Source organism: Bufo gargarizans, chromosome 4 (genome assembly GCF_014858855.1).
Source record: "Bufo gargarizans isolate SCDJY-AF-19 chromosome 4, ASM1485885v1, whole genome shotgun sequence".
NCBI classification, from domain to species: Eukaryota; Metazoa; Chordata; class Amphibia; order Anura; family Bufonidae; genus Bufo; species Bufo gargarizans.
This window is the reverse complement of record NC_058083.1, coordinates 69636261-69662399: the sequence shown is the minus strand read 5'-3', so window position 1 is coordinate 69662399 and position 26139 is coordinate 69636261. Positions and strand designations below refer to the sequence as shown.

The following is a 26139-nucleotide window of genomic DNA, read 5'->3' as shown; positions in this document are numbered from 1 at the left end:
AGTAGATTGTGAAAATCCGAGATCGATTGTTGGTTGCCTGAAATCAACCAAGCTATTAATGTTAGTTGTCCCGAAAGGATCAGAGGGTGTAGGTGTCCCGAAGGATCTTGGAGAAGATCCTGGGGAGAAGGAAGGATCCTCGGGATATCTATCGTCAGACTGAGTAGTGTGGGAAACCATGTCTGAGACGGCCACCATGGGGTGATGATCACTAGTGTGGAATTTTGTGCGATTGTCTGAAGTAGGACTCTGGAGATTAGTGCGAATGGGGGAAAAGCGTAGAGACGTTCCCGTGGCCAAAATTGGCAGAGAGCGTCTATGGCTAAGGCCTCTGGATCCGGACGCCAGCTGAAGAAGGTGGGGAGTTGGGTGTTCAGTCGAGATGCAAACAGATCCATGAGGAGGGGACCCCATAATTTGTTTATCTGTTGAAAGACTAGCGGGTGTAATTGCCAGTCGCTGGAATCCGAAAGGTATCGGGAATTCCAATCGGCCACTGAGTTTATCAATCCTGGAAGATATTCCGCTTTTAAGGTGATATCCCTGTCTAGACAGAAGTGCCAAAATTCTTTGGCAATGTCTGTTAGCATCTTGGAGGCGGTGCCCCCGAAACGGTTGATGTATTGAACTGCTGCAATATTGTCCATACGTAAGAGGATGCAGCAGTGTGATTGGTCTTTTGCAAAACTTTTCATGGCGAAAAAAGGCTGCTAGTAATTCCAGACAATTGATGTGTAGTTGAGACTCTGAGTCTGACCATTTTCCTCCTGTGGAGTAAGGGCCACAACGAGCGCCCCATCCCGATAGGCTGGCGTCTGATTCTAATATCAGATCCGGTAGGGAGTTGAATATCATTTTCCCATTCCAGGTCTGAATATGTTGAAGCCACCAAAGAAGTTCTTCTTTGGCTTCCGGGGATAGTGGGACTTTGTGTGAATATTGCAATCCCTCTCTTAAATGTTGCGCTTTTAAGCGTTGAAGGGCTCTGTAGTGTAGTGGAGCGGGGAATATTGCTTGTATGGAGGCCGACAAGAGACCTACAATCCGTGCTATGGTTCTCAGTGATATTAGTTGTCTGTTTAATACCGAACGGATTTCTCTTCGAATCAATGTGAGTTTTTTGGTAGGAAGGCTCAACAGAGCGAAGTCTGTATTGATGTTGAAGCCTAGAAATTCTAGTTCCTTGGAAGGGGATAGGATAGATTTTTTGTAATTGATCAGAAAACCAAGATTGGTTAGAAGAGAAATGGTCCATTGTGCATGCGTTAGGATTAGTGAGAGTGTTTGTGCCATAATTAGGATGTCGTCCAAATATATGATCAGACGTACACCTCTGGATCTTAGGGATGATATTACTGGTTTCATTAATTTGGTGAAACACCAAGGGGCTGATGAAAGGCCAAACGGGAGACAAGTGAATTGCCATTTCTGATTGTTCCAGAAGAATTGTAGAAAAGGTTGATGGGAATGATGTATGGGTACAGTGAGATAAGCGTCTTTCAGATCTATTTTTACTAGCCAATCTTGAGGGAGTAAGAGATCTCTGAGAAGGTGAATTCCCTCCATTTTGAAATGATGGTAAGTCACGAAATTGTTGAGGGTTTTCAAATTTATGACTGGTCTGTGACCGCCGTCTTTCTTTTTTACTAGAAAGATGTTGCTGATGTAACCTGGGGTTAGGTGTGGTACTGGAATGATAGCTTTCTTGTGGAACAAATCTCGTATCTCCGACTCTATAAGGTCTTGGTCTAAAGTCGAGAAGTGTATTGGTTGAGGGATGTGAATCTGTGAGGGGAGGGATTGGAAATCTATCAGGTATCCTGAGATGGTGTTCAGGATCCATAAGTCTGAGGTTAGAGAGGACCATATTTGGAAAAAATGTTTCAGTCTTCCCCCTAGAGGGAAGTGGGGATAATTTGGGATAGAAAAGCTTACCTGATGAGGGTCTGGACCTAGGGAAACCTCGGTGGCCTCGGGTTCTCCATGGGCGTCCTCTGGTAGGGAAAAAAGGTGTGGTGTGCGGTGTGAAGGTGGTAGCTCTGTCTGATTGGAAAGGAGCCTGTTGGGTTTGTCTGAATTGTACTGTTCGGCTGGGAAAGCGGCCCCTGCCTCTCCCAGCCCTGCCAAAAATTTTGGGTTGACCTACTTTTTTCAAGGATGTTTTGGCCTTATCTAGGGAGGCAAATACTCCCACGAATTTCCCTATTTCTTTAATGAGGGAATCCCCAAAAAGGAGACCATTGGTGGACTCATCGGGGTCAGAATTGGCCAAATGGGTGAGCTGAGGGTCTAACTTCATTAGGACGTTTCGTCTTCTTTCCGCGCTCAGGGCGGAATTGATGTTTCCGAAGAAACAGATGGCCCGTTGTGCCCAACCACGTAGAACTGATGTGTCTACCGGTTCGTCTGTAACAACGGCTTGTTCTGACAAGTCTAGAATTTTTGTGAGGGGACCTAATAAATCTAACAGTTTGTCTTGGCACAGTTTGAAAGATCTGTCCAGACCTCTTTTGGGATTTTTTCCTGTTTTGTTCAAATACTTAAAAATTATGGGATCTAACTCTGGGGTTAAGGATTTTTTATTTGGCAGAGTAGGTCTCGGACATTCAGCCTTCAATTTATTCCTGGAGGATCTATCCAGGGATTTGTTGACCCATTGTGCCAGAAATTTAGAAATTTGAGGTTGGGGAACCCATTCTCCGGACCTAGGGTGTTTTATTTGATCCGGGTTGAAAAAGGGGATACCCTGACTGTCTAGGATCAGAGAATCTGGGATCTGGTTGGTTGATTCCTCATGGTCCTCAGAACAATCATCCTCGTAATAAAAAGGTAACTCGTCCCTCAACACTGAGTCAGAATCATCTGATAATGATGAGAACGATATTTCTTTGTAAGAGATAAACTTAGCCCTCTTACTGGCTGTCATAACCCGGCTATTGGTTATCTCCTCCCGGGTGGAGGGTCTTTTGTGGGAATTTTCGCCACCGTTATCGTTGCCGCCAGGTTTATGCGGGCATTCTTTGAGATTTTGACCTTTTCCCAAGGTATGGGGTTTTGGGTCATCTGTAAATCTCCTCTTTTTGGTTGATTTGCCAGATTTTTTAAAACCTTTGGCAAGTTCTGTAACCGAATCTTCCGCTGAGAGGAAGTTGTCAGTTGGGGTAGAAGGGTAATTTAGAGGTCTTTGGTTTACTACCAAGGAGAGGGATTTGGAGATGGAATCCTGAATAGATACCATGGCAGACTGCATTGCCACAGATATTGATTTTGAAACGGATTGATCAACCATTTGTTGAATGGAATCCGAAATTAACACCTCATAATCAACTGGTAAGGGTGAGTGGATTGGGGGTTAGGCTGTTCTTCACAGGGATTCATATTGCTAAATAAAGAATAGGGATAGAGAAGAGAAATGGGAAAAATTTTAAATGAATGTTTTATTCATATATATATATATGTGTATATATATCATATATATATATATATATATATTACATATACATTAATGCACGCATTCAGGAATGCACCCAATCCGCATATATATACAGACTAGAACAAAGTAACTGAATGTATGCAAATGTAAAAGTTTGAAAAATAATGTGATGTAAACGTGGTGGATATACTCACAATTGGGCAGGAGATATGTGGGAAGTGTATCTGTTTAATAATGTGTGAGGAAAAAAACCTGGAGAAAAACTGTAGAGTGTACACTCTCTGTGAGGTGACTGGCCGCTCTGAGGTAATTTGAAAAGCGCGCGCAATCACCTCACAGTCAGAAGACCGGAGCGCTCGAAATCTCGCGATAGACGGGACTTCGGCGCTGAATGCAGGAAATAGAGCACAGAGACCGGAGACGGGACGGAGGTAAAATATGAGGTATTGGGGCTGAGAAATAGTTCAAAGGACCTAGATAGGAGTTAGTAGAAGGGACGTGGGAACACTACTATTAGTATTATAACGAATGGCGGCAGAGAAACGCGCACACCGAACGGGGGTACTCGCCCCTCTGCCTAAAACCGGTACACAGCCCTTGGTATAACAAGCAAACTTTTATATTCACTGCTTTAAATAGAAATGACGATAAATTACAATCTTAATACGATAATATTAAAAAAAAAAAAATACATATCTTCTCTGAGGGAGCAGCAAGAAAGAGGCAGAACCTACAACTACAACACCTTTTATACACTTGGGAGATCTCCGATTGGCTACCTGGACTACCTAATTTACATATCTAACACCTGTCTTGAAAAAATTCTTTTAACTTGTTGTAATAGTTATTCTTGCTGCTAATGGGAGTAGTAAAGAAAGTTAATGCACAATGGGAGCCTCCTGTTGCAATAAAATCCTGAACACTTTAACTGAACGCCTGATCAGGCTTTTTTCCCATTGACTTGCATTAACGCCGGATCCGGCACCGTGTGTTCAGTCAAAACGGACCCGGCTTTTGCATGTTAAACCCGAAAAATAGGAAAAAAATGTTAAAGTCCATAAATGGCGGATCCGTTTTTTCCAATGCATTTTTCTATTGTGATCGAAAGCCTGATCAGGATTCAAATGTAATCAGTTTTCACACGTTTTTCCGGATCCGGCGGGCAGTTCCGGTGTCGGAATTGAACGCCGGATTCAAACAACGCTAGTGTGAAAGTAGCCTAAGAGGCAAGCACCACAAGGAGCCAGCATAATAAGCAGCACGAGCCATAGGGAGCCCCGATAATCAATGTCACATGCCATAGTGTGCCCCCATAATAACTATCACATGCCATAGCATGCCCCCATAATAACTGTCACATGCCATAGCATGCCCCCATAATAACTGTCACATGCCATAGCGTGCCCCCACAATAGCTGTCACATGCCATAGCGTGCCCCCATAATAACTGTCACATGCCATAGCGTGCCCCCATAATAACTGTCACATGCCATAGCGTGCCCCCATAATAACTGTCACATGCCACAGCGTGCCCCCATAATAACTGTCACATGCCACAGCGTGCCCCCATAATAACTGTCACATGCCACAGCGTGCCCCCATAATAACTGTCACATGCCACAGCGTGCCCCCATAATAACTGTCACATGCCACAGCGTGCCCCCATAATAACTGTCACATGCCACAGCGTGCCCCCATAATAACTGTCACATGCCACAGCGTGCCCCCATAATAACTGTCACATGCCACAGCGTGCCCCCATAATAACTGTCACATGCCACAGCGTGCCCCCATAATAACTGTCACATGCCACAGCGTGCCCCCATAATAACTGTCACATGCCATAGCGTGCCCCCATAATAACTGTCACATGCCATAGCGTGCCCCCATATTAACTGTCACATGCCATAGCGTGCCCCCATAATAACTGTCACATGCCATAGCGTGCCCCCATAATAACTGTCACATGCCATAGCGTGCCCCCATAATAACTGTCACATGCCATAGCGTGCCCCCATAATAACTGTCACATGCCATAGCGTGCCCCCATAATAACTGTCACATGCCATAGCGTGCCCCCATAATAACTGTCACATGCGCCCCCATAATCACAAGCTATGGAGCACGCACTAATAGGAGTTGTGAGCCATGGATCGTCTCACCCCCGCCACAATTTACCGTAATATAGATATTGCGTAGTGCTCTGTCTAGCATAGAGTTGCTCCCCCTGCCAGAAAATAACAAGCTCTTCTCCTTTTTTTGGGAGTATGATACGTTTTCGAGAATAAGGTCAAATATAAGGGTATATATCCCTGAGAAGGGGTTCTCTGGGCCTGTTCTTTTTTCAGCTCATCTGTGGCGAGAAGACACTTTGAGCAGTACCGGCCCTCCGCGATCCCAGATGGGCTGCAGGCTGTTCCTCGGATGTGCTCCTCTTTCTTCCTGTTCAGCTACATCCACGTTGTGCAGCTGAACAGGAATGAAGAGGAGCACATCTGGTCCTGACAGCATAGGAAGAGCATGCCCCTTGTCCGGTGTACACGTGATCCCAGCTGGGATTGAGGAATCTGCAGAGTAAGTAAGTGCGGGAAGTACTGCTCACAGTGTCTTCTCTCCACTGCTTAGCTGAAAGAGGTACAGGCCCGGAGATCCCCTTTAACTCTGCAGTCACACTTTTTTTTTTTTTGCTATGGAAACAAGCGAAAACCCATGAGATGTAGTAAATGTGCGGTTTGCTTCCCAGTGATTATACTGAATATGTTCAGGTGTAACACTCTGCAGAGTAAGGCCCCATGCACACGGCCGTTGTTCACGGCCGTGTGCGGGCCGTGGAACCGCGGCCTGGATCCCTTCCTGTGAGCTGGAGCGCACGGCGTCACTGGTTGCTATGACGCCGTGCGCTCCCTGCTGCCGCCGCAATACAGTACTACACTGGTATGATCTATACCAGTGTATTACTGTACTGTGCCGGCAGCAGGGGGCGCACGGCGTCATAGCAACCAGTGACGCCGTGCGCTCCAGCTCACAGGAAGGGATCCAGGCCGCGGTTCCACGGCCCGCACACGGCCGTGAACAACGGCCGTGTGCATGGGGCCTAAATCCCCGTGAATAGATTTGCTGTTTCTGAATATCCCATTTAGGGCTGCAGTAAGGGATTATTTCAGTAATTAAGTATTTTATCGATTATTTATTTTATTTTTTACGATTAATCGAGTAATCTAATAAGAAAAAATGAATTAAGACTTTTCCTTTATAAAATCTCATAAGACCCCCTGCCATCATTCCCAACACACTTCGTTCCCCCCTGTGCGATCAGCCCAAGTACATCAATTCCCCCAGTGCCATCAGCCCCTCCATGCTATCCATTGCCATGTCCCCCAGTGCCATCAGATTATCCCCTCCATGTCCCCCACTGCCATCAGTCAGCCACTCCATGTTCCCCACTCTCATCTGCCCCTCCATGTCATCCATTGCTGGCTGTACCCCTTCAGTGCCATGTCCCCAGCGCCAGTGAAATAAAATACTTACCTTTCCTGTAGGGGCACGGCTCCTTCCTCCTCTTCTTCACACACTGCACTGGATCCTGATGTCACTCAGCGTCGGGTCATAGTGCGCGCTTACGTGCACTATGACCTGACGATGTATTGTGTCGGGATCCAGTGCAGCGCAGTACGGGCCGGCGGGTGACCGCGGAGTGGTAAGTAATAGCAAGCTCTTCACTCCCTGGTGGGGCTCTGAACTGTTAGGTCCCCCACCGATCATGAGAATTGGGGTCCTGTTCACCAGTATGAATGGCACGGCTGGTCAAACGTGCATACTGCAGCTCCATCCATTCTCAGAGCAATTTGCTATAGAGAATAAATGGTCTCCTAGGGCCTAGGCCAGAGGCGGCACTCGGAGCCCTGTCTGTGAGCACCCTCCCCCTGGAAAAAGTCTATGGTGTACCAATATGCCTTAGATTTTTCCAGACCATTCATCAGCGCAGGGCGCACTATGGCGCATTAAATGTAGCAAGCTGTTAAAGCTATATGATAAAGTACATGGAAGATATACTATATTGATATTCAGGGTACATTGCCGTATTGGCACTGTGCGATAAATAAGTGAGTTTTGGGTTACAGTTTGGGCACTCGGTCTGTAATATTTTTTATCACAATCTTTCTGTATTTAGAGATCCTATAAGCAGCCGTGTCCTCAGTGTTCAGAAGTTCACTGGGGTATCAGTGATGAAGGCAAATTCTACTGCAAAAACTGCCACACTATCATAGAGGTACGTACATCGAGGGCTTCTGTTCATTATTATTATAATTTTTTTTTTTTTTTTGAGGAAATCTAATGACCGGGAGATTTATCAAAACTGGTGTAAAGGAAAACTGCCCACAGCAACCAATCAGATTCCACCTTTCATTTTTCAGACCTCCTCTGGAAAATGCAAGGTGAAATCTGATTGGTTGTTATATATTCTAGTTGGCCACGCTTCTCTGAGCATGGGATATTCTCACTGATGAATATGCGTGCACTCCCTGCTGTTCTGCAGTAATGTCCCCCGAGGTTTCTGGCCTATATCAGTCTGAAGTGACTAGCCACAGAGGTATGGCTAGTCATTTCTCTTTTTTGCTAGGGGACGTTCATCCCCGCTGTGAAGTTCTCGGCCACACTGCCTCCTGATGCAGTGTGATCTTGTGAGACCACGCGGTAGTATCGTTTCTGACGGGAAAGACCGGAGTGACAAGCCTCTGCAGAGAAGAGCCCTCTTCTCCGTGATGGCGTCTCGCTCCGGCCTGATTGAGACGCCATCCTGTCGGAAGCTATGGTACTGCGTGGTCCCAGTTCTCAGAAGATCATGCTGCATCAAGAGGCTGTGTGATGGAGAACGTCACAGCGGGGGAACCTCCCCTAGCAAAGAAGTGACTGGGGACCCCTCTGTGGCTAGTCTCTTCAGATTGTCATGTGTGTTGCCAGAAATCTCAGGGGTCACATATTCATAAGTGGAAGTATTCCATGTTGAGAGAAGCGTGGCCAAATCGAATATATAAATATCTCCCTTTTTGTGGGTTGGTGACAGGTCCTCTTTAACTTGCTGCCTAATATGTCCTACCCCTTGTCAGGTGCCATTGTCATAAGTGAATGCTTTTAAAGGGCAAGAAGTTCTCTCCATTCATTCTCTAGGGCAGTGTTTCCCAACCAGTGTGCCTCCAGCTGTTGCAAAACTACAACTCCCAGCATGCCTGGACAGCCTTTGGCTGTACGGGCATGCTGGGAGTTGTAGTTTTGCAACAGCTGGAGGCACACTGGTTGGGAAACACTGCTCTAGGGGACGGCTGGAGACAGCAGACAGAGCTCGGCTATTACAGGCAGTCCTATAGAGAATGAATGGAGCAGCAGCTCTATCAGCCGTTCCATTCATCTCAGGGCGCGGGGCACATGTTCTTATGATCGTTGGGGGTCCCTGCAGTAGGACCCCCACTGATCTAATAGTTATCTCCTACCCTCAGGATAGGGAATACTTCTAACTGAAATACCCCCTATAATGTTATGGCTGATCACTTTGTGTACACCCTAATAAAGCATACAGAACGGTGTTGTCCTTTCTGGGGCCCTTCTGTATGTTTTTTACATTTTTCATGAAATTCAGGAAACTACACTAATAAAATTTTAAGGGCCACTAAGTTTTCATAAAACTTTTGATATGTCATAGAGACATATCACAAAGGATTTGATTGGTGGAGGTCTTAGCACTGAGACCCCCAACGATCCCTAGAACAAGGAGAGAGAAGCGATTACATAGCGCGCTCTCTCTCCTTCTAGCATCAGTGTCAAATCTATAAGCCCGTGAGAGTGCGATGTATGAGTCCTTCTCAGTCCTTGTTCTAGGGATCAGTGGGGGTCTCAGCACTCTGACCCTCACCAATTAAAACCTTTGATATGTCTCTATGACCTATCAAAAGTTTTACGAAAACTCAGTAACTTTTAAATCTCCATAATTATCTGGACCAAGTGTGCATGGTATACCGATAGAAAGGGGGCTTGGTGCTGTTGGTCTCATCTGATTTATGTTTTCATTCCTACAGAAAACCAAGGAGGTTGAGGAAAGCAATGTTAACAACCTAAATGCAAGAATTCAGTCTATTAACAGGGGATTAAGGAAACAAAAAAAAAAAGGTAAGTGCTGGGGCCCGGGTTAACAGATTTGGCATTGATGCCCAGTTATAGGCTGATTTTTAGGATGTAGATATACTGTACTAGTACGGGTATGATGTCTTTATCAATGGATTTTCTCTCTCATTCCTTCAGGTATGAAGCATGGTTCATATAATTCATAGACAATGGGGACATTTCTGGGTTCATTTGAGCATTGGAGCATTTCATGCCACGTGGCAAGGGCTGTTTCTTTACCTTTTTACACTGCTAGGCGGGGGCTTCTGTCTAGCAGTGATCCCGGTGACATCACCGGCACTAATGGACAGTCTTTAGCGCTGCCCGAGCCTGTTTTACACGAAGCCTCCTCCTAGCATAGCCCGATACATCACCGGATCTAAAGAAAAAGCCAAGAGATGCCCCGATGAAGAGGTTATGTCTATATAAGCCCCTTAAATCGAATTATATCCATTTGTTCCACAAAACTGTGTTTTAGACACTTTTTGTGACTAGATAAGAGGGCATGGCCTAGGAAAAAGGGTCACCTGGTATGAGTTTACACTGTTGAAATATTGGACATGATTAGTAAATCTGTACCCAATGTTGTTGAGGATAGGTTTCTGTAGATCTATTAGCACTGGTGCCTTGCAGCACTGGGGTCCTGGGTTTGAATCCGACCAAGGACAACATCTGCATGGAGTTTGTATGTTCTACCTGTGTTTGTGTGGGTTTCCTCCGGGTTCCCTGGTTTCCTCCCACACTCCAAAGACATACTGATAGGGAACCTAGTTTGTGAGCCCCATGGGGGACAGCTTGATGCTAATGTCATCAGTATCTTACAGTATATGCAGTAACATACTCCTTTTTTTTGTCCAGAATGGGGCTGGGAGTGGTATATCTGTGAAGGTTTTCAGTTTATTCTGCTCAAGCAAGCTGAAGCACTTGAAGCCTTGGGGATCGGTTCAGACATTAAGGTAATTTTAAGACTTTTTTTTTTATATATTTTTCAGATTTATTCTTTTCTAGAGTATGTGCACAAATTGCTTCCCACCAAAGTAACCGTGTTCACACAGATTGACAAAGTTTTGCAACGTTTCATAAAACACCTTCAGTTTATACAATTAAGGCTACTTTCACACTTGCGTTCGGGGCTCCGCTTGAGAGTTCCGTTTGAAGGCTCTCACAAGCGGCCCCGAACGGATCCGACCAGCCCTAATGCATTCTGAGTGGATGCGGATCCCCTCAGAATGCATCAGTCTGGCAGCGTTTGTCCTCCGCTCCGCTCAGCAGGCGGACACCCGAACGCTGCAAGCAGCGTTCGGGTGTCCGCCTGGCCGTGCGGAGGCAAACGGATCCGTCCAGACTTACAATGTAAGTCAATGGGGACGGATCCGTTTGAAGTTGACACAGTATGGCTCAATCTTCAAACGGATCCGTCCCCCATTGACTTTCAATGTAAAGTCAAAACGGATCCGTTTGCACTATCATGAACAAAAAAAACTAAAATTTTTTTTTTTGTTCATGGTAATGCAAACGGATCCGTTCTGAACGGATCTAAGCGTTTGCGTTATAGGTGCGGATCCGTCTGTGCAGATACCAGACGGATCCGCACCTAAACGCAGGTGTGAAAGTAGCCTAAAGCAGTACCTTATCAGCCATGTAATCAATACGGCGCATTAAGGGACTGTCTTCTTTTGTGATTTTAGCAGCTTTCTGAATCTCAGGTCACGTCCACATCTGCAGCCGACAATCTGGTATTCTGTTGCATGCAGCGTTTTTTTTTTGTTTGTTTTTTTCATCGGAAAGCAGGAAACCTGACAGACCTTATTATAGTGAATGGGGAACCAGCGGGTACGGCGGTGTCCATCTATTCCTGGTATGGCAATTCTGGTATTCTACTCCTCCGCTGGAACAGACTGCTGGCCTCAGATGTGGACGTAGCATCACAAAGTTTTTCCATTGACCAATAAACACAAAGGAAGCTTGCCTCCATCTATACATATGTGGCCCCTGTATTCATGTTTCCAGGTCAGGAGGCATTTACATGCTATTATTTGTGTATGACAGGATAAAGTCATGTGTAACCTGTGGAGATTATACCTACGGCAGACCAAACAGGCTTACTGCAAAAGACCCATCAGACAGAAGCCACAGTTGCATGTGGTACGTACACAGCTGGTATTTGACCTCTTGCTTATAAAGGTTTGTCATTGTGTCCACCTAATATTAAGCCTTGGTTTGTGCCATAGTCGCTAGAGAGCAGTGAGGCCTCCTCGGACGTGGGCAGCAAGTCTGATGTTTATTCTACCGATGTCTCAACTGATTCTGATGGGGAGACACTTTCGCAAAGCAGCCTTGGTCTTCCTTCTTCAGGACACTCAGAGGTTTCAGGTACATTTCCAGGTTCTTACAGGCTGGTTTGCAGAGATGTTTAAAAAAATAAAAAAAAGTGAATAGCCTTTATAGTTCCACATTCCTGTCCATTACTAAGGTCTTAAAGATCAGTGGAACATACCTCGATGTATATGTAAAAATCATCCCCCAAATCTTACTTGCTAGGCTTACATGTATTGGTAGAACATTTAGGAGAATCCAGCACTGATCAAAAGCAGTCACAGGCAAAATACACAAGAGTTACATCCAGTGACATCTTCTGTAATTGTAGACATTGTTTTCCTTCATCTTCTCTATTTGGCCCAGACCACCATGACTCCTTACTGTTCCAGCATTCCTCCTATCTTCTCAACCCAGACTCCCCTTCCTGGAGGCCTAACCATGCCATCCTTCTGCTACTCACAGTACTGTGCCTGCTGTTATGCCCAGGTTAAAATAAAGCACAGGTTCATAAAGGCCAAATCTTAAATCCTACTGTGTGGATCCAGAGGAAAGCATAAAACCTCCCACTGTGTGGACCGATGACAATTACCTTATATTAGAGCAGGGATCAGCAACCTTCGGCAGTCCTAGCTGTTGTGAAACTACAACTCCCAGCATGCACAGCTTGTTCTTGTAACTGCCATAACAGTGAAAGGAGGATTCTGGGAGTTGTAGTTCCAGAACGGCTGGAGTGCAGGAGGTTGCGGATCCCTGTATTAGAGCATAAATTATTTCCGGACTACAAATCTGGTAATCGGAATAAATCTCTGGATCAGCTTCCTGTCTCCAGAAATCTAATAACCTGTAATATTTTTACTTTCAAGAAAGGCCTTCTGTCACATCAGGTAGGGAACAGTGCAGACCTGACCTACACCCACACCACTGTCCATACTTACATGGATGATCTTCCCTAAACGGCGGCATATTGGGTGATGGCAATGTGTCCACCATTAATGCGATTGCCACCCACCCACCTTTGGCATACTCCTGGGCGCCCAATCTTCCTAGTTATGCAGAAAGACATCCCCACACCCACATTGCTAACGAAATGTAAATCTGCCAATAAGGATTAGCGATCAGTGTTTTCTTCTGGAATAGCCCATTAAGCTGGTGTTAAACCAAATTCGATATGACTCTTAAATGCTGCGTAGGTTTTACCTGTATTAGACCCTTCTGATATGAACACTGTAGCTGACCTGTATTTTAATTCGTCTTCAGATGTAGAAAGTGCAAGTTCTGCCCCATCAGGATCTGTAGATGGAAGTATACAGATAAAGAAAAAACCTTGCCACCAAAGAATGTCCATGCCGATGACACTCGCATTCTGCTACCTCTCTTTACTATGGGTTAGAGCATCAGTCACACTGTCTGACTTACTGAGGTAAGAGCTGAGCAAGTCTGTCTATGGAGAAGGGTCCCCATGTAGATTGTAAGCCCTCATGGGCAGGACCCTCTCTCCTTCTGTACCAGTTTGTAACTCGTCTTGTTTATGATTAGTGAAATTGTCTGTATTATGTATGTGCGCCCCTTATATGTACAGCGCTATGGAATGGAATGGCGCTTTAATAATAATAATAATAAATAATGTTGGCTGAGTGAAGGTGTATGGCAAGCTACATCGTGTTATCCGACTATGTTTGGTGCACTTTAAAGGCAAAGGCGTCCTTCTTACATTTCTGGATTACTTAGGCTACTTTCACACTAGCGTTCATAGGTCCGTTCGTGAGCTCCGTTTGAAGGGGCTCACGAGCGGACCCGAACGCCTCCGTCCAGCCCTGATGCAGTCTGAATGGAGCGGATCCGCTCAGACTGCATCAGTCTGGCGGCGTTCAGCCTCCGCTCCGCTCGCCTCCGCACGGACAGGCGGACAGCTGAACGCTGCTTGCAGCGTTCAGCTGTCTGCCTGGCCGTGCGGAGGCGAGCGGATCCTGGCTCAATCTTCAAGCGGATCTGTCCCCCATTGACTTTACATTGAAAGTCTGAATGGATCCGCTCAGGCTACTTTCACACTTAGAATTTTTTCTAAGTTATTAATGCAGACGGATCCGTACTGAACGGAGCCTCCGTCTGCATTAATATGATCGGATCCGTTCAGAACGGATCCGATCGAACGCTAGTGTGAAAGTAGCCTTAAAGGGTTTATGCCATGATTGATTTTAAAAATTTAAATCAGGACATATAGTACATGACAGTCTATTTCTAACAAAGCTAGAACTAGCCCTGTACCTCACATGGATCCAGAGATCTCCACATTCCATTTGTTCTGCTAGATTTATTTCAAGCTTGCACCTCAGGGGCGTGTCCTTTCTGCTAGAGCTCTTCCCCTGTAACTGCTGCCGCTTCTAACAGAAGATATGATTGGTGACAGTTGACTTAAAAATGATAATAAAGGATCGGCACTCACTGTGGATTTTGAACAAAATACTTCAGATGCAGTGGAAGTTCAGACTTTCCGCTTTAATTCAGTGGGTTGAACAAAATGATTGCATGAAAATGTGAGGAACTAAAGCTTTTCTTAAACTCAATCTCTTCATTTCAGGGGCTCAAAAGTAATTGGACAAATGAAATAAATGTAAATAAAATGTTAATTTCTAATACTTGGTTGAAAACCCTTTGTTGGCAGTGACTGCCTGAAGTCTTGAATTTATAGACATCACCAGGCGCTGTGTTTCCTCCTTTTTAATGCTCTGCCAGGCCTTTACTGCAGCGGTTTTCAGTTGCTGTTTGTTTGTGGCCTTCCTCTCTGAAGTTTATTCTTTAACAAGTGAAATGCTCTATTGGGTTCAGATCCGGTGACTGACTTGGCCATTCAGGAATATTCCGCTTCTTGGCTTTAATAAACTCCTGGGTTGCTTTGGGTTTATCTTTTGGGTCATTGGTCGGCGTTTCATAATACAGATGGACAATCAGTTTGGCTGGATTTGAGCACACAGTATGTCTTCTAAAACCCCAGAATTCCTCCGGCTGCTTCTGTCCTGTGTCACATCATCAATAAACACTAGGGACCCGGTACCACTGGCAGCCATGCATGCCCGAACCATCACACTGCCTCCGCCATGTTTTATAGATGATGTGGTATGCTTTGGATCATGAGCTGTACCAGGCCTTCACCATACTTTTATCTTTCCATCATTCTGGTAGAGGTTGATCTTGGTTTCATCTGTCCAAAGAATCTTCTCCCAGAAGTGTGCTGGTTTTTTAAGATGTTTTTTAGCAAAGTCCAATCTAGCCTTCTTATTCTTGAGGCTGATGAGTGGCTTGCACCGTGCAGTGGACCCTCTGTATTTACTTTCATGCAGTCCTCTCTTTATGGTAGATTTGGATATTGATACGCCTATATCCTGGAGAGTGTTCACTTGGTTGGCTGTTGTGAAGGGGTTTCTCACTATGGTAATTATTCTGCCATCATCCTCCACTGTTGTCTTCCGTGGGCATCCAGGTCTTTTTGCATTGTTGAGGTCACCAGTATTTTCTTTCTTTCTCAGGATGTACCAAACTGTAGATTTTGCCACTCCTAATAGTGCAGCAATATTTTTGGATGTTTTTTTGAAGGATGGCTTGTTTCACCTGTATGGAGAGCTCCTTTTACCGCATGTTTACTTTTCAGCAAAATCTTCTAAATGCAAACACCACACCTAAAAATCAACTCCAGGCCTTTTATGTGCTTAATTGAGAATGAAATAATGAAGGAATTGCCCACATCTGCCCACAAAACAGCCTTGAGTCAATTGTCCAATTACTTTTGGTCCCTTTAAAAACAGGGTGCCACATGTAAAGGAGCTGAAACTCCTAAACCCTTCATCCAATTTTAATGTTGATACCCTCAAATGAAAGCTAAAAGTCTGGACGTTATGTCCGTTATATAACTATAACTTGAATATGTTTTAGTAAACAGGTAATAAAAACAAAATTTGTGTCAGTGTCCAAATATATATGGACCTAAGTGTACATGGAATTACAAAAATATTCAGATCCAGGTACAATTTCTGTTCCGCAGCCCTGCTAAAAAAAAAAAAAGGACCTTTCCTATTCTTGTCCATATTGCGGACAAGAATAGGCAGTTCTAAAAGTAAGTAGGACGTAGCAATCTGCAAAATGCGGAATGCACACGTCCGACATCCGTGTTTTATGAATCCACATGAGGCCTAAGTGCAACTGTTAGAAAAATTAGTCATTGGTCACTGCTGGGGACCCCCAGAGAACAGCGTGACCTGAAAACGGTTCTTCCGCAGGTCCATATGAGCTGCAATGCTTGTATGTCCTGCGTCCTCCAAATACACTCCCTGTAGTTGCTCGTCACTTTGGTTAGTTAATGGAGGTCCCAAATGAAGACCCCCCTCCCCCCTCGATTTACATACTCAGCATTCCCTATATATATTTTTTTAAAGCAAACAATCCGTCCTTGTCTCAAACTTTCTTTAATTACATCCATTAGTAGCTAGTACTTGATGGCAGTGGAGATCCCTGCTTTATGTTATCATGGAAGCAGATTTTTTTAAGCAGAATTTTTTATTCTTTTTTTGTTTAACTTTTTTTTTTTTTTACATTTTATTCTTACAAGACACTAAATAATATACACATACTTAATGTCACCATAATAGTCCCAACCTGTATTGTAAATCGCTATCCATATCTAAGGCAATTGGTGAACGGTATTAAAAATAAATAAAAAATAAATCACTTTGTTCCCTGTGGATAAGACCTAAATGTCAATGAGATCGGAACACCCCTTCAACCTTCTGACTAGGGCTGCAGCTAACGATTATTTGAATAATCGATTAGTTGCCGATTAATTTCTACGATTAATCGGGAAAAACGACAAAATTACAAAACAAAGCGGTTTATATGATTTTACTTTAAAAAATATGTTCAAAGGCCATATTAAAACAAATTGTGGATGGCACTGTTATGGGGGGGATCTGTGGACGACACTATTATGGGGAGATCTGTGGATGGCGCTGTTATGGGGAGGATCTGTGGGTGGCGCTGTTATGGGGAGGGGGATCTGTGGGTGGCGCTGTTATGGGGAGGGGGATCTGTGGGTGGCGCTGTTATGGGGAGGGGGATCTGTGGGTGGCGCTGTTATGGAGAGGGGGATCTGTGGGTGGCGCTGTTATGGAGAGGGGGATCTGTGGGTGGCGCTGTTATGGAGAGGGGGATCTGTGGGTGGCGCTGTTATGGAGAGGGGATCTGTGGGTGGCGCTGTTATGGAGAGGGGGATCTGTGGGTGGCGCTGTTATGGAGAGGGGGATCTGTGGGTGGCGCTGTTATGGAGAGGGGGATCTGTGGGTGGCGCTGTTATGGAGAGGGGGATCTGTGGGTGGCGCTGTTATGGAGAGGGGGATCTGTGGGTGGCGCTGTTATGGAGAGGGGGATCTGTGGGTGGCGCTGTTATGGAGAGGGGGATCTGTGGTGGCGCTGTTATGGAGAGGGGGATCTGTGGGTGGCGCTGTTATGGAGAGGGGGATCTGTGGGTGGCGCTGTTATGGAGAGGGGGATCTGTGGGTGGCGCTGTTATGGAGAGGGGATCTGTGGGTGGCGCTGTTATGGAGAGGGGGATCTGTGGGTGGCGCTGTTATGGAGAGGGGGATCTGTGGTGGCGCTGTTATGGAGCGGGGATCTGTGGGTGGCGCTGTATGGAGCGGGGGATCTGTGGGTGGCGCTGTTATGGAGAGGGGGATCTGTGGGTGGCGCTGTTATGGAGAGGGGGATCTGTGGGTGGCGCTGTTATGGAGAGGGGGATCTGTGGGTGGCGCTGTTATGGAGAGGGGGAACTGTGGGTGGCGCTGTTATGGAGAGGGGGAACTGTGGGTGGCGCTGTTATGGAGAGGGGGATCTGTGGGTGGCGCTGTTATGGAGAGGGGGATCTGTGGGTGGCGCTGTTATGGAGAGGGGGATCTGTGGGTGGCGCTGTTATGGAGAGGGGGATCTGTGGGTGGCGCTGTTATGGAGAGGGGGATCTGTGGTGGCGCTGTTATGGAGAGGGGGATCTGTGCGTGGCGCTGTTATGGAGAGGGGGATCTGTGCACTGTTATGGGCAGTGCACAGATCCCTTTCCCCATAACAGTGCCATAGACAGATTTCCCCCTCCCCATAGCAGTGCCATAGACAGATTTCCCCCTCCCCATAACAGCCCCGGCCCCGCTGCTCACAGCAGACTAATCACTCACTGTATCTTTATTTTACCTTACAATCGTGACGCTCCAGTAACAACTAACATGCAGAGCGGAGGGCGGCGTAACGTCACTTACTTACGTGACGCACTGCTCCGCCCACTTTATGAATGAAGGAGGCGGAGCAGTGCGTCACGTGAGTAAGTGGCGTTACGCCGCCCTCCGCTCTGCCTGTTAGTTGTTACTGGAGCGTCACGATTGTAAGGTAAAATAAAGATGCAGTGAGTTAAAGTAAACCGCCCGCCCGCATAGCAACGAATCGGCGATTATTCGATAACTGGATTCGTCGACAACGAATCCAGTTATCGATTATCGATTACATCGATTAATCGTTGCAGCCCTACTCCTGACAGTCCCGTTAAAATTGGAAAAACCCTCCAAAAAATGTCACTTTTTGTATTGTAGATTTTAAATGTGTGTCTGCAGTAAATCTTGTTGGCGCACAACTCAAGGGACACTGTTTCATTTTTAACCCCTTAGTGACATATTTAATTTTAGCCTTAAAGGGGTTCTCCGGAAATTAAGAAAATGAAAATACTTAAATATTACCTTATTATAAATATATTCTCAAATACCTTTCATTATTTATAATGGCTCGTTTTGTCTGGGGAGCAATCATTAGGAGAAATAAAATGGCTGCTGTCCTATTAGTTCACACAAAACCTGTCCTAATCACACAGGAGGACAAGTTACTTTACAACACTGAGGTAAAGAGCTGGACAGACTGTGGTAATGTTGCTTTGCTAATGAAGGCTGTAAACAAATGCTGCTGCTTATTAGGCTACTTTCACACTTGCGTTCGGGGTTCTGCTTGTGAGTTCCGTTTGAAGGCTCTCACAAGCGGCCCCGAACGGATCCGTACGGCCCCAATGCATTCTGAGTGGATGCGGATCCGCTCAGATTGCCTCAGTCTGGCAGCGTTCAGCCTCCGCTCCGCTCAGCAGGCGGACACCCGAACGCAACTTGCAGCGTTCGGGTGTCCGCCTGGCCGCGCAGAGCCAAACGGATCCGTTTGACATTGACACAATATGGTGCAATTTCAAACGGATCCATCCCCCATTGACTTTCAATGTAAAGTCTGGACGGATCCGTCTGACTAACTTTTAGACTTAGATTCTTTTCTGAAATATATTGCAGACGGATCCGTTCTGAACGGATACCATCGTTTGCATTATATGAGCGGATCCGTCTGTGCAGACACCAGACGGATCCGCTCCGAACGCAAGTGTGAAAGTAGCCACACCTCACATGTCCCCTCATCTTCTCCATTCCCACAGAGATTCACCTGTATTCAGGATCATGAATCTCGACAAGAAGAGCAGAGAGGAGGATGAGGCAGCACTATGGCTCATTGTGGTAAAGTAACTTGTCCTCCTGTGTGATCAGGACAGGTTTTATGTGTACTGATAGGACGGCGGCCATTTTATTTCTCCTAATGATTGCTCCCCAGACAAAACAAGCCATTCTAAGTAATGAAAGGTATTTAAGAATATATTTATTATAAAATAATATTTAAGTATTTTCATTTTTTTTATTTATTCCTGGGGAACCCCTTTAGGACCAATAATATTTTCCCCCTTTGTGCTATAGCAGTCATAACTTTTACATTTTTTCTTCTATATTTTTTATTTTTATTTTGCAGGTTTAGTTGAAGGTTTATATTAAATAACTTTTTTATTTTTTATTTAGGGGGGGGGGGGGGAGATAAAAAAAAAAAACTGCTAGTTTTACATTCTTTTTTAATCTGGCAGGTTGGTTTTCCACCATCACATCCCATACTACAATCCACAAGAGTTCTTCCCAGAGAAAACCAGGCTGTATGGAGTGGATATAAATATCTTTGAGGTTCAGGTACGTGTGTTGTAAATCTTATGGCATGGGCTCTGGTTGGCCACAGAGTCTTTTGACTGATGGGCATATGACTATTTGATGTGCAATGACTGTACCATGCTGAGCTTATGCTCCCTGCAGATTTAAAGGCCACGTGCAGGTAACTGTTTTTTCGTATTTCTTCAGTGCATCTAAAATTAAAGGGGTTGTCTCACTTGAGTAAGTGGCATTTATCATGTAGAGAAAGTTAATACAAGGCACTTACTAATGTATTGTTATTGTCCATATTACCTTCTTTGCTGCCTGGATTAATTTTTCCATCACATTATACACTGCTCGTTTCCATGGTTATGACCACCCTGCAATCCATCAGTGGTGGTCATGCTTGTACGCTATAGGACAAAGTTCTGGAACTGTGGGAGGGCACATAGGCTGGTGCCTTTTTCTATAATGTGCAAGCACGGCCACCGCTGATGGACTGCAAGGTGGTCGTAGCCATGGTAAATGGAGAGGAAGCCGGACGGCACAGCTCACATACCCTAATGGCCTCCTATGCATAGATCATTGAGACACGGACGTCCAGCGCACCCTTTTTAAACTGCAGCTCAGTGGTGCAACGCCTTCAAACAGACTATCATAAATTCCAGAAATAGGAGACGATAATAAGGCGGCACTCACCCAGCAGTGGTTTAGACGAAAATCCTTCATTTCATCTGGGATGCGAGTAACACTTTTCTGGCAGAGTACACAGGGGCGGACATCATACATGCACAGCAGCGATGGCTGTTTTGCGCACAAATGCGCCTCTTCAGGCCGCTGACGTAAGCGCGTGCAAACACGCTGCCTTTTAGCAACCCAGGGGAAGGTTGTCATGACAACGCACGACGCCCTATTTCCCTTCTGGTAGACAATACAATTAAAAGACAATACAACAATAGGAACATCCCAGAAATACACTGAGATCATTACGGTCATGCAGAATCCACCTAGCTTCTCTCTGTAGCAATAACCTATGCCTATCTCCACCTGCAGGGGTATTGGGAACTAGTTCAATGCCAGCACTCTGGAGAGTTCTACAATTACAATTATGTGTCTCCCTCCTATGTTTTATAAATCTAGGGCAGCCCTTAGCTGATTGTATGGAATTCATATGTTCTCTAATCCTCTCAAAGAGGCATCTAATGGTCTTGCCTATATAGAAATTACCGCAGCCGCATGAGATCATATACACTACGAAGGTGCTTCTGCAGGTAATAAAATCTGTAACCCTATGTTTTATACCTCCAATGTTAAGGATGGTCTTTTGGGAATTATACCTGCAAAAAGAGCTATTGCCACATTTATAATTGCCTTTGGGTCTTCTCTCATGAAGCCAACTGCGGTTTGTGTCCTGGATAAAACGGCTTCTCGCCAACCTGTCTCTAATGGTGTGACTCTTTCTAAGGGTGATCAATGGTCTATCTGCATATTCTGTAAGTGCACTATCCCTTCTGAGAATCTCCCAATGTCTATATATAGTCTTCCTTATAACCTCCGCCATCGGGCTGAATTTAAAGGAAAACACAAACCTCTTTTTCTTGATCTGTCCTTCATTACTGAACTTCCATCTGAAGCTCTATTTCTACTGGTAAGAACTTCCTCGCCCTATCAAGGGCTGTGTCTAACATCTCTTGAGGGTAGCTCCTCTTACTCAGTTGTTCTATCAACTCCATGGCTTGTTTCTCAAAGCCATCACTGGTACTATTAATATGCCCGAGTCTGATAAATTGCCCGTAAGGGACCGACTTCTTCACCGCATACGTGTGAAAGCTGTCGTGGTGGAGCAAGGAGTTGGTCGATGTGGGCTTACGATACCCACTAGTGACCAACTCGTCACCAACCACCCCGACAGTCACATCCAAAAACTCAAGTTCGGAACCTCCGAAGTTCAAAGTAAAGAACATACCCAGGTCATTACTAGCATTAAGGAAGGCAACAAACTCAGTACATTGTTCCCTGATACCAGACCAAATCAAATGGTAATGAGCAGTGTATAATGTGATAGAAAAATGAATCACATCACAAATGAATCATCCCATATATCCTGCATTTTTAGCACTGGCCACTAAGCCTAATAATAGGCGGCACTTCTTGGTCTGTACATATCACTTTACTGCAATTATCTGTCATTCTAGTCCTGCCTGTAGTGATATCACCTCTGTGTATAGATAAGACAGGATCCACCATTCACAGTAGGTGATTGTCTAAGCTTTTCTGCTCTTTCCTTGTACAATGACCTCTGCACGGGTCTCAGACCATGCCTAGAAAACTCTACCATAGAAGTCACTGAGGTCCCCTCCAGAACACTGTGTCTGTGGCCCATGGAGCTGGCATAAAGACATTTTCTTAAAGGGCATCTGTCGGCAGATCTGTACCTATGACACTGGCTGACCTGTTACATGTGCGCTTGGCAGCTGAAGGCATCTGTGTTGGTCCTATGTTCATATGTGCCAGCAGTGCTGAGAAAAATGATGTTTTAATATATGCAAATGAGCCTCTAGGAGCAACGGGGGCGTTACCATTACACCTAGAGGCTCTGCAATTGTCGCACCCTCCGCACTTTGATTGACAGGACCAGGCGGTGGAAATGCAACTGTAAACATTTGCTACATTGTTGCTGTCAGTCATTATTGTGTGGCTTTTGACATTTTGTGACAGTTTCTTGTAAGTGTTCATTACTTTGTGTAGATCTTTGTTGATTTTTGTCCCCTGTGTGAGTGACAATGCTTTATGGAGTATCCCGCTCCTCTGTTTCCTGGTCCATTTCCTTTAAGCATTTACTGCACCCATTAATGCTGGTCAGAGGAATGCAGATGTGGGATCGAGACACCGGTGTTACTTTAAAGGGATTCTGTCAGCCCGATTTTCGATACTGAGCTGTTCATATCATCATATCAGTCTCCATTATCTAATTAAAAATATACTAGTTTTACCTCCCACCTGTCGTAATCCTGCGCATGCACCGATGTTACACCTGGGTCGAGCGAAGTGCGGAGAATGCTGGTGCATGCGCGATTACACTCGACGAGGCTGCTGCCAGGACACTGCGCGGGCCCAGACGTGTGTAACATCGGCGCATGCGTGGGATTATGGTACACTGAGAAAAAAAGGCCGGAGGGGAGTGAATAATTAAAAGCGGGGCGGCGCTGGGCTCAGAGATCAGGGGCGCGGCTGGGCACAAACGGCCAGAGGGACAGCCCCTTGGGCATGTTATGAAGGTAATTAGCATATAAATAAAACCTATATTTTTTTTATCAAAAATGAAACGACAGGTGGGGGTAAAACTAGTATATTTTTTATTAGATAATGGAGACTGATATGAACAGCTCAGTATCAAAAATCTGGCTGACAGAATCCCTTTAAGTGGTTTTCCCATGATTAAAGGGTCACTGAGTTGTCAAGAAAATGCTTGATTTGTCATAAAGACATATCAAAAGTTTTGATCAGTGGGGGTCTGAATGGGGAGAGAGAGGCACTCCTATATCGCTCTCTTGCTGTAGGAGATGCCTTGCCATCCTCTGCAGGAAGGAGAGAAAGCATGCCATGCAGGCACTTTTATCTCCTCGTTCTAGGGATTGGCGAGGTTCTCAGCATTCAGACCCCCAGCTATCAAAACTGTTTAAAAACTCAGTGAAGCTTTAATGTAAAAAAATGAAAATCAGACATCTCTGCAGCAGCTCTCTCCCTATCACAGCACAGGAGGTGTGTCCATTCTGCCGCAGATCTCTCTCCCTATCACGGCACAGGAGGTGTGTCCATTCTGCCGCAGATCTCTCTCCCTATCACGGCACAGGAGGTGTGTCCATTCTGCCGCAGATCTCTCTCCCTATCACGGCACAGGAGGTGTGTCCATTCTGCCGCAGATCTCTCTCCCTATCACGGCACAGGAGGTGTGTCCATTCTGCCGCAGATCTCTCTCCCTATCACGGCACAGGAGGTGTGTCCATTCTGCCGCAGATCTCTCTCCCTATCACAGCACAGGAGGTGTGTCCATTCTGCCGCAGATCTCTCTCCCTATCACAGCACAGGAGGTGTGTCCATTCTGCCGCAGATCTCTCTCCCTATCACAGCACAGGAGGTGTGTCCATTCTGCCGCAGATCTCTCTCCCTATCACAGCACAGGAGGTGTGTCCATTCTGCCGCAGATCTCTCTCCCTATCACAGCACAGGAGGTGTGTCCATTCTGCCGCAGATCTCTCTCCCTATCACAGCACAGGAGGTGTGTCCATTCTGCCGCAGATCTCTCTCCCTATCACAGCACAGGAGGTGTGTCCATTCTGCCGCAGATCTCTCTCCCTATCAAAGCTCAGGGGTGCGTGTCCTTTCTGCCGCAGATCTCTCTCCCTATCAAAGCTCAGGGGTGCGTATCCTTTCTGCTACAGCCCTCTCCCTGTAAGTGCAGCATCTTCTAAAAGAAGATTTGGCTGGTGTCAGTTGAAGGATGGAACTGAGCATGTACTGAGGTAAATGGAGAACTAAAGAAAAGAACAAACAGCAGGTGGTGCTATACAGATACATTTTATTAAATAACTCAATGGCTATATTCAATTTTTAATTACATGTAATTATAAAAAATATTCAGATTAAGGTGCTGGTATTAAACAGGTGACAACCCCTTTAAAGGCATTATCCAATCTCTATAATGACCCCCAGAATGCCCGGGCCCCTCCTCTAGAGCATACTTACCTGCTCCCTGGCACCCACGTCCCTCCGGATCCCTGCACTGCCTCCGCTGCATCTTCCCGCCGCGTAGATCAAAACATCCGGCGACGGGAGGGACAGCCAATAGCAGGCCGCTACAGTGACCAGCCTCTTTAGCATTGCTGGTGACACAGGTAAGTATGCTTTAGAGGAGGGGCCCGGGCATTCTGGGGATCATTATAGGGATTGGATTACCTCCTTTAAGCCCAGAGGCATTCCCATTTTGGATGTTTCAGACATAAATGTCCGATAGATGCAAGTGTCAGTGGTAGGTCTGGCATCTGTCTTCAGAGCAAAGGACCCACCTTGTTTGGGTAAGCCAAAAAGGTCTAAGATGGGATCACCCCTTTAATTAGGATTCACTGCCATTTCTTGAAAAACCCAAAGAGGCCTCTGAATTTATGCACCACAGTTATGAAGGCCCAAGCCCTTGGAGTAGAATATTTTACTGGGGTATTACTACTGTATTCTTACCAGTTTTTACTATTTTATGCTTAAAGGGGTATTCCGATTAGAGAAAGTTATCCCTTATCTACAGCCTAGGTGATAATTATTAGATAGGTGGGGGTCTAACCACTTGAAAACCCACTGAAAACGACAGCACTGTACGCCGTGGAGCCCCCTGAAATTGACAGGGCAGCAGGTTGGAAATGCATAGTGCCTCTCCATTCATTTCTATACTATCTACACTGTACTTGGCTCTCTTCGGCACTGCCATAGAAATAAATGGACCAGTGGCATGCATTTTCGACCAAAGTCCTGGGTGCCTTTTGCACTTTAGATTCAGTATTTGCACATCGCTGTGCCTGCTCAAGCCATAAGCTCACAGCTCAGTGCCCATATTCCTGCCATGGCACATCTGTACCCATGTGCTATGCCAGCTTTTAGACAAGCTGAGGGGGCACAGGCAGGAGCAGCAATGTTTGCTGCAGCCCCCATTGCTCCAGTACAGTAGTACAATGCAGTTTGCTATACCAGTGCTGCTGAATGGGACCCATACGCCCTATACTTGAGACACCCCAAGGACTCTTTGTAGACATTCTGAAACGAGACACTCCGCGTGTACATGTGATGTTTAGCCGTCTGTCTTTGCTCTAGTTAGTCCTATTACCTTAGATACACCTATTTATTGTGTCTCTCGCTTTCTAATTCTGCACAAAAAACCAAACCACTTTTAACCTATAAACCATTTCTATTGTAGACCTTCTGTAGGCACCACAAGCCTAGTCATGTACATAGCCTTACATGTCCCCTCGCCCGACATGAAAAGGACTTTTCATCTTCTCTCTGTAGTTCCTCTACTCTGTACACACCCTCAGACTAGGGGACGTGCTTTCAACTTACCCGAGGTCCCTCACATCTCCTTGGAGATTAGTTGACTTTAAATGAAACCTTGTTCTTTTATCCACACGTGTCTAATGTGCCTTTAATACTTAGTAGAAGCAAGTG

The 26139-nt window shown here is 45.6% G+C and overlaps 1 protein-coding gene across 2 annotated transcripts in view; it reads left to right on the top strand.

Annotated features, from left to right (window-relative positions):
• TAF1B (TATA-box binding protein associated factor, RNA polymerase I subunit B) overlaps positions 1-26139 on the top strand; it is a 94776-nt gene that overhangs the window by 2666 nt on the left and 65971 nt on the right. Inside the window, exons 2-8 of one of the 2 annotated variants that reach the window (XM_044290126.1) lie at positions 7605-7703; positions 9505-9595; positions 10448-10545; positions 11639-11734; positions 11821-11962; positions 13166-13328; positions 19872-19971. In XM_044290126.1, coding sequence (XP_044146061.1) covers positions 7605-7703; positions 9505-9595; positions 10448-10545; positions 11639-11734; positions 11821-11962; positions 13166-13328; positions 19872-19971 — 789 coding nt within the window. Of the gene's footprint in view, positions 1-7604; positions 7704-9504; positions 9596-10445; positions 10546-11638; positions 11735-11820; positions 11963-13165; positions 13329-19871; positions 19972-26139 lie in introns of those variants that run through there. The other variant, XM_044290127.1, reaches the window with a different exon arrangement.